The sequence below is a fragment of the Labrus bergylta genome, chromosome 2, assembly GCF_963930695.1.
Source record: "Labrus bergylta chromosome 2, fLabBer1.1, whole genome shotgun sequence".
In the NCBI taxonomy this organism is placed as follows: Eukaryota; Metazoa; Chordata; class Actinopteri; order Labriformes; family Labridae; genus Labrus; species Labrus bergylta.
Window position 1 is genome coordinate 16,777,023 of NC_089196.1, and position 12,815 is coordinate 16,789,837.

At 37.8% G+C, this 12,815-nt stretch overlaps 1 protein-coding gene across 1 annotated transcript; it reads left to right on the forward strand.

Moving 5' to 3' along the window:
* Window positions 1-1,432: 1,432 nt before the first annotated feature.
* On the forward strand, window positions 1,433-11,276 carry LOC109989148 (fibrinogen C domain-containing protein 1). The gene is made up of 9 exons (XM_020640787.3): window positions 1,433-1,560; window positions 3,944-4,022; window positions 6,742-6,857; window positions 7,046-7,415; window positions 7,680-7,812; window positions 9,135-9,271; window positions 9,523-9,619; window positions 9,994-10,173; window positions 10,257-11,276. Coding segments are annotated over exons 1-9 (1,377 nt in total). The 5' UTR covers window positions 1,433-1,558; the 3' UTR covers window positions 10,520-11,276.
* Window positions 11,277-12,815: the final 1,539 nt, after the last annotated feature.

Sequence of the window (12,815 nt, forward strand, 5' to 3'; positions counted from 1 at the left end):
ATTGACATTATGGAATAAAGCAGAAACAGAATGGAATGTGTGGTTTTGACAGACCTCTTACATGTTTTTACCGTCTTTCATCTGTCAGGATAAAATCTGAAATTGACCTGAGTGAGTCAGTTTCTCTCTTTAGCTTCTTGCACATGTAGTTTTTATTTAAAGTATTTTAAAAAGTCATAATTTCTCCTTCTTATGAGCCAGCCTAAACAATCACAGAAGGGATCTAAATCCTTCTTGAATCTCTTCTGTCTGTCTGTATATCAAGTTTGTTCCAAGTGTTGGAAAATTCTCCTGTGTTTCAACACAGATCCAAAGTGTGTCTGTTTTTGTTAAACGTATTTAAAATTATGATGATGATGTGTTAAAATATTGTAATATCTTGTCAACATTTGTAAATGTATTGTTATTGTGCTCTTAGTGTGTATTGTTATCTTGTTTGTGATGTGTGGAAGATAAAATAAACAAGGTTGACATCTTTGTTTTTTAAAGTGATGCTGGCTTCAGCCAAAGCTAAGAAGTAAAGCCCCTGTGTGATCAATAAAGGGGTCATTGTCGGTTAACTTGTCTTCAATATGTTGTTATATTGTGGTTCATGTTTTATAGGTTAAAGCTCCTGTGAGTAGTTTTATGAAACAGACAAAAATGAATACAGACGCCTCTCTGTGACCTACTAAATAAATAAGAGAGCATCAGCATGAAGATTCATTATTTCTATAATGTCTGAAACCACTGTCATCGTGATTAAGAACACACAGCCTTTGTTTACATTTTCTGGGCAAAGACTCATTGTTACGCAGTCACAAAAACAGATGTTATACTCTGTAGTTCATTGACATTACGGTGTTGTTAACATGTTCTCTGTGGGTTGTTATAACTGCACTGTCAAGTTGTTTACAGTGTTGTTAACGTGTTATAAATAAGCTGTTACTGTGTTGTGTTTATTTTCTGATTTTGCTGCTAAGGTGTCGTAATTTAAAATGCATTTGGATATACTGCTCATGTGCCCTGCATGTATACTGTAAGTCTTCCTCTTTGTCAGTTGCCCGTGCTGTTCAAATGTTGTTAATGTGCTATTACAGTGTTTTATTTACTGTGTTGCAAATATGATGTTAATTTTGTCGCGAATGTTTTGCTTACATTTTAAAGTTGGCTGTTGTTAACTTGTTAGTGAGTGTGTTAATGTGTTGTTAGGTTGTTGTCAGAAATCTTGTTTGTTTAGTGTGACAGACTGCAGTAAATCTGCAGTTAACTGATCAGATTATCACAGCATCACGAGTCTCTCTCTCTCTCTCTCTCTCTCTCTCTCTCTCTCTCTCTCTCTCTATCTCTCTCTCTCTCTATCTCTCTCTCTCTCTCCATCAGTGTCCTACCCCCCACCCTCTCTCTCTCTCTCTCTCTCTCTCTCTCTCTCTCTCTCTCTCTCGCCCTGGGACCCAGCAGATGGTCTCTCTCTGTGAATCTGTCTGTGCTTGAATGACATCTGAGGAGAAAATGTGTCTGTAGACTGACAACCAAGTATAATTGTGGACTTTTTCATCATTGCCAGAGCCTAACATAAATGTAAGTACATTTAAGTAAACATATTAGAATTCAATGAGCTTTTCATCAGCAACTAATATATAGTTTCAACTGTTGGCAGCTGAAGTTAAGATATCCTTTCATGTTTGTGTTTTCATCTGAATCTGAATTTAAATCTAAAAGTGAAAGAAGCAGAACTTTACAGAAAGGTTGAAGTTTTAACTTTATACTGCACCAGTAAATATGTGTACAATACATTTAAATATATGCAGTTCATTGTGAAAGAGTAATATAATTAACAGGATATTTTCTGTAAGAAAACCTTGATTTGATTGTTTTGTAAATTCTAAACACTGAAAAGGTCATTCATTTATTTATTGGTTAGAGTTTATTTTTAAAACAGCAAACATATTTTTTCCTTGAAGTGTTTGAAGGGTTCAAACACCTTAAATGTGATGGAAACTTTCTAAATAGCCCTGTTGTCACCAAATTGAAACATGAATTCTGTCAGTCAGCTGATCTCAGTAAATGTTTCCAGCCCAACTGTTTTGTTAGCAGAAAAGTGATTCAATTTAAAACAAAAAATCTATTTCAAGAGATGCTCTGTATTTTTCAAAACATTTTTTGACCCTTGGTACGATCTTAGTATGTCTTTTATATTTATTTCTTGGGGCTCTTTAAAAACTCTTCTAACAAATGAGAGAAAAATAAATATTCATGATAGGTCACCAGGAGATTTGATCTGTGATCCTCATGGTGATCTCTGATCTTATGTTTGAACTCTAAACCTGTTACTGAGGTGAAAGACTAAAAACTGGGTTACAGGATCAAATCTGACTCCTACATAGAACCCACCATGTTATTGATGTTTTACAGTAGAGATTTTAAAAAAGGGTTTTAGTTTTTTACTTGACATGTATGTGTGACAGCAAGGCTTTAAAAGACACCCTGAGTGACCATCAGTCAGACTAAAGTGAATCTGACAGAAACAGACGTTAAACACTTCCTGACCAGCTGTTCAGCTTTACCTCACAAGTCAACACAAAGAATTAACAAGTCATCAGCAAGTCTTTAACTACAAGTCCTCGCCAACAAGTCTTTACCAACAAGCCTTTAATATTATAGGCCTTGATATATTTAGTTTGGCCTCAATAACCTGAACATAAACAATCATAATTAGAAGCTACCCTGCACTGACTATCCAGTCTAGAAATGAGTTCAGGGTTTCTATCTCCCTGAGCATGTTCACGTTAAAGCCATCTGGGTTTTCAGCATAACAACCACCACAAACATTGAGAGGTCTACTGGCCTAAGAGAGAGGCATATTTTACAAATCCAGGCTAAAAGCAACACAGCTGCAGCTGCCAAATGTGGGCAGGAGAGCTGGCGAAAAAAATTCCCACAGAAAATGTGTAAGTTAAGTCTTATACTATCACTGAGCCATAGGGCACAGGTATCTGACTATAATTACATATGGGTTACATTAAATGAATATGTCTCTTTGATGCATTCTTATGGTGTTTATGATGAGATTTACTGGTAGCAAATAACACAAGAACATTAAAACATCCTCTCAAAATCTGTGATCGGTTGAGCCCCCCAAAACATGCTCTCCCTCGAAAGTCGGTCAGTGAAGTCGATTGACCTAATCATAGAATCTATTAAGACATTGTGTTATTATGGACACTATTTTATCAAATCAAAATCAGTGTAGTATAAATTGTAAACCATATTTAAAAGCATATAGCCTTCAATAAGGCCTCGTTTAGCCGGTTTAGCCCAATAAGAATATTCTTCCTCAGTGCATTTCTCCATTTTTCTCCCCTGCTTGAAAAAAGTCTTAAGCTTCCTAAAAGTCCTCCTCACTACTCCCAACAGTTGCTGCTTTGTGAATAACTTTGATCTTTACTAGATCATGGTCTTGACATTAAGATTAATGTTTGTCACTTGAAAATAACTCCCTCTGGAGTGGCTTGAGATAGTATTGTTGACCATAAGATGAATTAAGACTGTGGAGTTTTTAAAGATGGTTATGGAGGTGCTTAAAAACGCAATAGAGTTTGTTTGTTTTTTTAAGAAGACATTTCTTTGAAGATTTAAGAATCAAAACTTACAAAGTCTCTTAAGGTTGCTTTTAAAGCCTCTCTAAAGCTGAGAGGAGTTTATTGAGATTCTGGTAAAGAAGTTTCTGCTCTGTCTTATTGAGGTTTGTGAGGTCATTTTCATAGACCTCTTGAACCTTTCCAAGTAGACCTAGAATGGGTTTAGGTTTTGAAGGTCTACAAGAATATTCAAAATTTCAACAAAAAGGTTTTAGAGATCTATCAGAGAGTTTTAATACTTCGATTCTAATGCATTATTGCTGCATTTTTTGCAGCATCAATGTTGACGACTTTTGGAATGATTGGTGTTTTTTGCTTTTCAGGATGATGCTGAACGACAGATGGACTATCATGAACAACAGCAGCTCAGAACTAGACAGCAAACGACTAAACAAGCACAAGGTACAGTAGATGCAATGCTAGCTGTTATCTTGTTCACCAGTTTGACCAGATACCAACCCCAACCATCAACAAACCATTCCCACAATCCCCTTATCATCACTTGGGTAAGGAGATCATTCACCATCATCTCCCATTACCTATTCAGTATCTCTGGCATTCCCCCACCATTGCCAGGTCATCAGTCCACCATCTCCCAGCCACTCCACAATCCTCCAAATATTACCGCCACCAACCATCAGCCCATAGACATCAACACATCACCCTCTTATATGCCTCACAATTGCCCCACATTCAACTTATCACATCAACCAATCATTCCTTTCCAATTATTGATCTCCCTTTAACTTCTCAATGTTCCACCATCAACCCACCAACTCCTATCATCAACCCACCACCCAATGATCCTATCCGCACCCTACTTACTCCTAAAATCCCTCCACCCATTAACCTATAAAATCCCAAGTATCACCCAATAATCACCACACAATCTTAAACATCATCACTCATTACAAACCCTCATCACCTCCAGACTACTTCCCTTATTCCCTCGCCACCCTTTACTCTAAATAACCTTTCTCAACAACCTCAAATTATCAACTGCTACATCTAACCATCACCCCACCATCACCCAATTGCTATCCAATCATCAACCACACCATCTCCCCCACTGTGCCATTTTATTGACTAGAGATCCCCTATTTTCAAGCTCAGTAGAGCAACCTTTATGCGTCGACTATATCTTTGAAGTTGACAATAGTTCTTTTAAGAATTGTTGGTCTTGGATATTTTTCCAATATGTACTTGAAATTTGGAACAATAATCCTCTTTGTAACTGTCTGGTAGCTCATTTGTGTAGAAGAAACAATAGTCCAAGGGAGGAACTTTGTTTGCACATTGTGCAATTATCGTTGGTTGATTTCAAATCATTGATAATGACATTTTGCTCACAGGATTTTAGTATTGTTTTGAGCCCAATAGTCAAGTGCAGATGACAGTCAGTCAAAGCACTTAATTTTTTTACTTGTAAGGTCTCTTTGGGCTTGGGTCAGCTGTATATCTCCATTCAGCAGAAGTAGGAAAAGTTACAGTATATGTTTGAGACATGTCATATGATGGTTAATTTACCAAGTCAGCCTTTGAAGCTTGCTATTGTTTTCCAAAAAAAATGGTTTGATTTGCAAAGTTACAATGGTAATATGGCTGAAAAGGTTGCATAGGATTTTTTCTGTATGTATCTTAATTCCCCCTCATAGTTGATACAATGATTTTTTTTCTCCTCAAATCACTCCAAAACACACATCAAAAACTACAAAAAGGGTTAATGGTTGTTTCACTGAGTTTGGTACTGTATGGGTTGTCAGTGGTTGTCATGCTACCTCCGGTCCTCTGAGCTGTGATGACACCCTGCTGTGTGATCAGCTAAATGGAATGGGGCTGAGGAGGCCCACGATGCTTTACCGTCACCCCCCACTGTCAAATCTGGGATGAGAACACTTTAACCTTTCACAAATTAATGCTTGAAACCAGCACTTGTGTCATATTAAATTGTGTTTTTCAAATGATTTTTCATTGTTCGAGCACTGACTTGAGCTCTTTAACAACTTCATGTCTTCTCCTGCAACATTTTCATGGCATCAGTGTCAGATTTTTTCTGAAGATTCTGTTCAAATTTGTGTTCAGATTGAACCGTCAGAGAAAGACTGATAGAGCCCACAGACTGACAGACCTACAGAGAGTTAATTCGTGTTAATCTGGAGTTAAACTGTCAGATCAAAGTGTCTCTAATCTGCAGCATCTGTCGCCTTCACTGACATCACAGAGGATCTACAGATTAAACACACAGAGACGTGATTTTCCCTGCAGGGGGCATGTTACCCCACAATCCTCACCCATAACCCTCCCCCCCCCCCCCCCCCCCCCCCCCCCCCAGTCAGGCTTGAGGACAGGCTGCAGTGAGCCCATGCCAATAAATAATAAGAATAATGCCAATGATGGAGATCTTTATGAATAATGTAAATAATATATAAATGAATGAACTCCATCACTTTAGGTTAAATAGTTTATTTCTATTAAACAAATGTCATTAGGATATTGTTCTTCAGTAGGCTACTTTGATCTTTGCTACTGTACACTACAGTTATCTGGCAGCTGCCACAACTGATTGCTGTACAGATTAAGATTGAAACATATGATGAGTTGATAAATATGAAGCATTATTACAGATTAAACTGGATTTAAACTAAACAGTAAAATGCTGCTTACACACTGGACAATAATTCAATATTCAGTATGTGTAACCCAGTGTGTAGCAAGAAGGATTTCAGTGTTAATTTCTGGTTTAAAACTAGGTCATATTAATATATAACGCCTCTTCATTCCCTCTTGTGAATAAGGTCTTATTTGGTAAAACTTACATTTGTAAGCATAACTACGATTTATTTTTCTTTAAGTTGTTTAATTCTAAGTGAAATGACCTCAATTTTATAGGCTATAAGACATAATGCCAAACGTATAAGCCAATAACACACACTGAAGCTAGTCTGTCAGTACATTAGTTTTGGTCAAATGTTATCTCAAGACACTTTACAAGAGAGCAAAAAAGGATTGATTGATGATAAATATTGAATGTACTTATCTTTGTTTGGCTAAACTTTTGTATGTATGTGTGTGTGTGTGTGTGTGTGTGTGTGTGTGTGTGTGTGTGTGTGTGTGTTTCCAGACATGCTGCAACTTCCTGTCATGGTCCATTGGCGTATTGGTCGTGGTAGCAGCTCTTGTCACAACCACAGTCACCATCTTGTACGTGAACCAGTATCCTCTGCCTTTCATCAGCAGGTAAATACACCCATCTTGTCAGCCTGTCTGGCTGGCTGCTGGCAGGCTGTTTTACCAACCTGCATGGCTACCTGCATGATATAGCTGTCTAGATGCTGATACTGACTGTGTGTCTGTTTTATTTCTCTTTTTTTTGTCTGCCTGACCCAACTGTCTCTTTAACTTTTTCTCCATCCCTATTATTGTAGTAAAAGTGGCGGAGCCTCCTCCTCACCTGTGATCTCCACCAATTCCAAAGACTCTGGCGCCCTGGTGACTGTCTCCCGTGTCACAGACGGAGAGCCAATTAGCATCTTTCTGGACCCAAACTGTCCCGATTACAGTGCCAACTTCCTGCGTTGGGAGGCACTGCAGAGCTCTTTGCTGCGAGCACTGTCCAATCAAAACACAGAAGACTGGCCAAACATGGGATTGGCCCAGAAGCTGTCTGAAGAGCTGAAGGTTCTGTCAGGCCACGCCCACAACCTGAGGCTAGAAGCTGATTCACTGAAAAGAGGTCAAGGTGTTCTGGATCAACGTCTGGATGGACTACAGAGTGAACAGAGCCGTATCATACAGGTGAGGCAGGTTTGTTGTTATACAGTGTATTATATTCAATTAAATGTTTTTTATATAAACCTGCAGGACTACATCTTAAAGATCAATATACATTAAATAAAAGAGTAGAAAAACCTAAACAATAAAACTAACATGTCGAGATACTGTACATCAACAGATATATTCACTTTTCATAAGACAATTGGAACTACATCAACAAATTAAATAAAGCTCAATTAATCTAAAACAGTATTTTTAAGTAACCCCTTTCTCTTACCTGTACAGGTGTTGTCTGACAGCCATTCAGGGGTGTCGAAGTTTGCTGCAGGTTTTAGTGATTCTCTGCTCAGTCTGCAGAGGGAGACTGAGAGTCTGAGGAGACTCAACAGTGACCTGCAGAGGGACAACAAGTACAAAGGTAACACACCCATTAACAAACACAGGAACACAAACTGAAGCAAGCACACACACACACACACACACACACACACACACACACACACACACACACAATGAACAACAACAACTATCTGCAACATACACAGGTATCACACACTGATGTGACATGCAGTCAAAAAGATAGGTAGCAAAACTGGAAACACACATGTAGTTACTCCCACAAGAAACACACAAACTAACAGAAAGATGAAACACACTCACCAACAAACACAGTAAGACACACAGTAACACAGCTCAGGAAACACATGTAGTTACTCACATATAGGTCACACACATAAGACGTGGTAAATAACAAAGGTGGCACACAATTTAACACACAGACACCACATCAACCCATAAAGGTAACAAACAAGGAAACAGGGTACACAGCTATACACATACAGTAATAACACATTCAGGTATTTTTATCAACAGTTATCTTTATCAAGAGTAATTGAGCTTCTTTATGAAAGGCTAATTTGACATGTTTACAACTTCAATATTATCTAAACACATAAATATGCTTAAAGGAAAAACATTAGGCCTATGGCACTGACACATCTAAATAGTGAAATTTAAAAAGCTACAGATAGAAGGGGACATTTAAAAGGCAATTGTCACAGTAAAACACCAAATTCTTCTCCAGAAACGATCACATTTTGGAGTAAGAAATAATTAACTACTCTGATTTATAGTTACCTTTAAGATAGACAGCTTTCTTTCTGGTTCGGCTTTAAGCTTCATATCTGCATGTTCTGAGACTGTAAGCATCACTATTGCTTACATGTAAATGTATTAAAAGAGGTTGTTGTTGTCTCTGGCTGAGGCATAGATACATATTGTTTATATATTTATATGCATTCATGGCTATAATTATTTTTGGATTATTCTACCTGGGGAATGCCCCTGATGGGTTTTCAGGCAATTTCCCCCACATTATGTAATATTGTTCTTCTTCCTCTCATTTGTTTTTTGTTTTTTTATGTGAAAATAAATAAATAAAATAAAATAACACATACATAAACACACAAATGTTACAAACTGAGGTAATGATCACAGTGATGGAAGCACTGTAACAGACAGATAACAACACGAAAAGGTAATAAACACACACACACAACTTTCAGGTAATACAGAAAGTCACGCAAACTGGTTACACATGCAAGGATCAAAAACAGTTACACATTCAGGTGTGTATGTTGGTATACTTTTTCCTTCTGATAATGTATCTGTCTGTCTCTCTTTCTCTTTCTCTGTCTCCCCCTCTCTCCATGTGTCTGCCTGGATATCTCTTGTCCTCAGCTGTCAGACCCAGGGACTGTAGTGATGTCTTGGCTTCCGGTAACACTCAGGATGGAGTTTATTCTGTATTTCCAACTCACGACCCGGACGGCTTCATGGTTTACTGTGATATGACCACTGATGGAGGAGGCTGGACAGTATGTGACACACAAACACATACATGCAGACAAATACACACTGCTGCAGGTCCTAGCTGTTATATTTACTTCAGAGTGTTAAGAGCTGATTAAAATGATATTCTGCTAATAATGGTACCTAAGTCATGCGTGTTTATCCTGCTGACTTTGTGACTGCTCATGCAAATTGTCAGAGGATTGAAAGGAAGAATAGCATTCATTTTATTAAACTGTTTTGATATTCAAGTATTTGTTTTTGTGTATGTCTGCAGGTTATCCAGAGGAGAGAGGACGGCTCTGTGAGTTTTTTTCGTGGCTGGGAGGCCTACAGAGATGGTTTTGGAAGAACTACAGGAGAGCACTGGCTAGGTCTGTCGCACAAATGGACACACTCACATGCACGAGTACACAAATTCTAAAAGCAAAATAGTGTAAAGTGCTTAAAGCGCTTATGTGTTCAGTCACTCAAGTGTGCTGATAATCCAGCAAAATATCACTAGAATTAGAAGAATTAGACAACTCCTATTGTCAAGATGTATGTCACGTTTTGAGAATACAGGGCGTAGTGTGTCCTTGGTGTTGAGAGGTTGACTTTAAGGTTAATGGACTGGCTGACTAAAGAAAACTGCCAGTGCCATGTGCTCTAGATAAAAAATAATAATAAACCCTGCTCTTCAAAGTAACTCAAGAGAACAATGCCTTCTGTCTCTTCATCTGTCTCCCCTGAACCATCTGTCCCTCAGGTCTCCAGAGGATCTATTCTCTCACCAGGTCAGGTGGTTATGAATTACGCATCGACATGGCAGATTTTGATAATGCCACAGCGTTTGCACATTACGCTGATTTCTCTGTTGGTCGAGACTCTGTGAACCCTGAAGAGGACGGATATCCACTGATTGTGGACGAGTACTCAGGGACCGCAGGTAAGAATAAAAAAACAACAGGTGTACTGGTGTAATACTGTACAACATTTCACAGTAATAACAGGCATTCTTCTGTCCTCTAGGTGACTCCCTTCTTAAGCACTCTGGTATGCGATTCACGACCAAAGATCGAGACCAGGACCAGTCAGAAAACAACTGTGCAGCGTACTACCAGGGGGCATGGTGGTACCGTAACTGCCATACCTCCAACCTGAATGGGCAGTACCTAAGTGGAGGCCATGCCTCCTATGCTGATGGTGTGGAGTGGTCCAGCTGGACAGGATGGCAGTACTCGCTCAGGTTTACCGAAATGAAGATACGACCTACTACTAAATCTGACTCTTGATCATCAGATCCTACACCTGACCTGTTTTCCTGCTCTTAAACCCTAAACCTGACCCTTACACTGTACTGTTTTCCCTAAACCCTGACCCAAACTTAATCCCCAGAACCTTTCTCCTGTCCTTAAACCATTAACCAGCACCTTCCTCCCCTGAGCAATTCTCTGCAGCAACTTCAGGAAATAACAGCTGCTTGTTTGTATGTTTTATCAAATGTGATTGGTTCTTTTTATCTTAAAGACAAGATGTAATGAAAAATGCCTTTTTTTAACCTTTTAGAACGCATCCCTAGTTTAACTATGCGACTGTACAAAAAAAACTATTTCATTGTATTCTTAGTTCAAATACCAATCATGTTTCCTTTCTGTAAACACAATTTCAGCCTATGCAGACTTGAACCAACCAATTTCTACTAAGAAAATCATGACAGTCTTCCATGAGTCAATGTTTTGTTATAAGTGGCAAAGAACTATGAATTATTGGAACTACATTGTACGCTGGGATGTCCTCTGTTGTTCCCAACTTTATATCTTACAGTTGCCTCAAAAAACTGAAATGTGTGTTTTGGTTTGCAAAAGGTACGGGATATTCAAAACTGTGAAAAAGTCAATTGCACAATTTTGGTCACCAATTGATGTCACCAGCATTGTCCAACTTTATTTACTGTCAGTTGTGAGGATTAATAACTTTTCATACTAATGCTGTCAGAGTTGATGTGAAAATAGAGCTGATGGTTCATTAAAGAGTGTCTGGACTTACTATTTCCCCGTCTCTTCTCCGTCTGTTGTTGTAAATGTCTGATCAGAGTTCAGATTGATAATTGCTGACATTATAGAATTAAGAATCAAAAAAAGTTATTCCTGTGAAGTTTAATATTGAGATGTAGGCCTATGTGGTTACAGGGAGTGTTTTGTTTGAAAACCAACATCCAAACAATACTCCTTCAAGAAATACACAGCTTAAATTCATGGAAATTGCATTACTGTCTGAAATACTCTAAAAACAAAACCATAGCAAATACAAGGTGGTATCAGGAGTTTCATCAGGTAAGTTACCGAATTTCCATCTGGGATTATTAAAGTATTTCTGATTCTGAAGTTATAAGTTAAAAGGAGAAGCAGTATGGTGTAGCTCTTTTTCTCGTTGGTTAGGAAATGTAAGAGAAAAGTAGCCAAAAGCAAGAGTTCAGAGTATAGTGCCCGAATGCTCCCTTTTGCTCATCGACTGGAATCCTGTTTAGTATCTTTGTTTCTCTTTCTCAGAGCAAAGGCTATATAAATCAGTACAGACAATTTGGCCACTACCAGAGTGAGAGTCATTCACTGAATCTGACCAAAAGTTGTAGATTCCCACAGCCTGCCTTCAAGTAAAAGGTCTTCTTAGGCTTTCCGTCATTATTCAATGACTGTTACAGTTACAGAGAAACTCTTTGGCCAATACAGGAAGCAAGGCAAGCTGGGAAGAAGGCATACTTTCAAGATTATTGGGTTTCATAAATGGGCAACGGATTGCAAGTGGGGCAAACAGAACATTGACATATAATCCTGATATTAGACTTTAAACGAGTGAGGGATTTGGTCCATTTTACACATACTGTATTCAGGAGGACATTTTCTCAAATACAATGATTTCATGGAGAAGTTCAATAGCCTATTGAACTTACAAAAAAAACCATATTTAACAGTTTGAAGGCAATTCCTCAAGGATCCTTTCACTATGGTGAAAGGCATTTTAACATATGACAGGATAACACCATGGTTACCTTCACTATGATATAGCTCTTTTGGAAAATAAATGTACAAATAAGATTATTAGATGCATTCTGACTTTTGAGCCCTTTCAAGTTTAACTGAAAAGTAAAAAAAACAAAACATTAAAGATTATTCTACTGAAAACATTACAAGCATTAGAACTGAATACCTCACTCTCCACATTTCACCAAAAGCCAAAGAAACACATTTTAAAATTACAAATTATATACCTAAGTAATGAATTTCTAAGAGAAAGATTTTATATTGAAAATAAATATTGTTTGTTCTGTGATTATGAAATTGAAACACTTAAACATTTGTTTCATGTTTGTGTATTCACATAACAATTTGGGATTCATTTCAAAGTTGGATATCTGAAAAAGACTTAAAGTCACCAAAATTAGAATATAATAATGTCAAAATTGGTAGCCTATTACAAGAGAGGATAGAAAAGGGGGAAAAATGTATAATACTCTAATGATTTGGGCAAAACAATTCATACACCAATGTAGATTTATTAAAGTCAGACCACACTTTTCATGATTGAATT

Excerpts from the sequence above, each read along its gene's own strand:
- LOC109989148 (XM_020640787.3), top strand. Across the intron at positions 7,416-7,679 it reads AACAGAGCCGTATCATACAG|GTGTTGTCTGACAGCCATTC; the intron begins GTGAGGCAGGTT and ends TTACCTGTACAG. Across the intron at positions 7,813-9,134 it reads GAGGGACAACAAGTACAAAG|CTGTCAGACCCAGGGACTGT; the intron begins GTAACACACCCA and ends TCTTGTCCTCAG.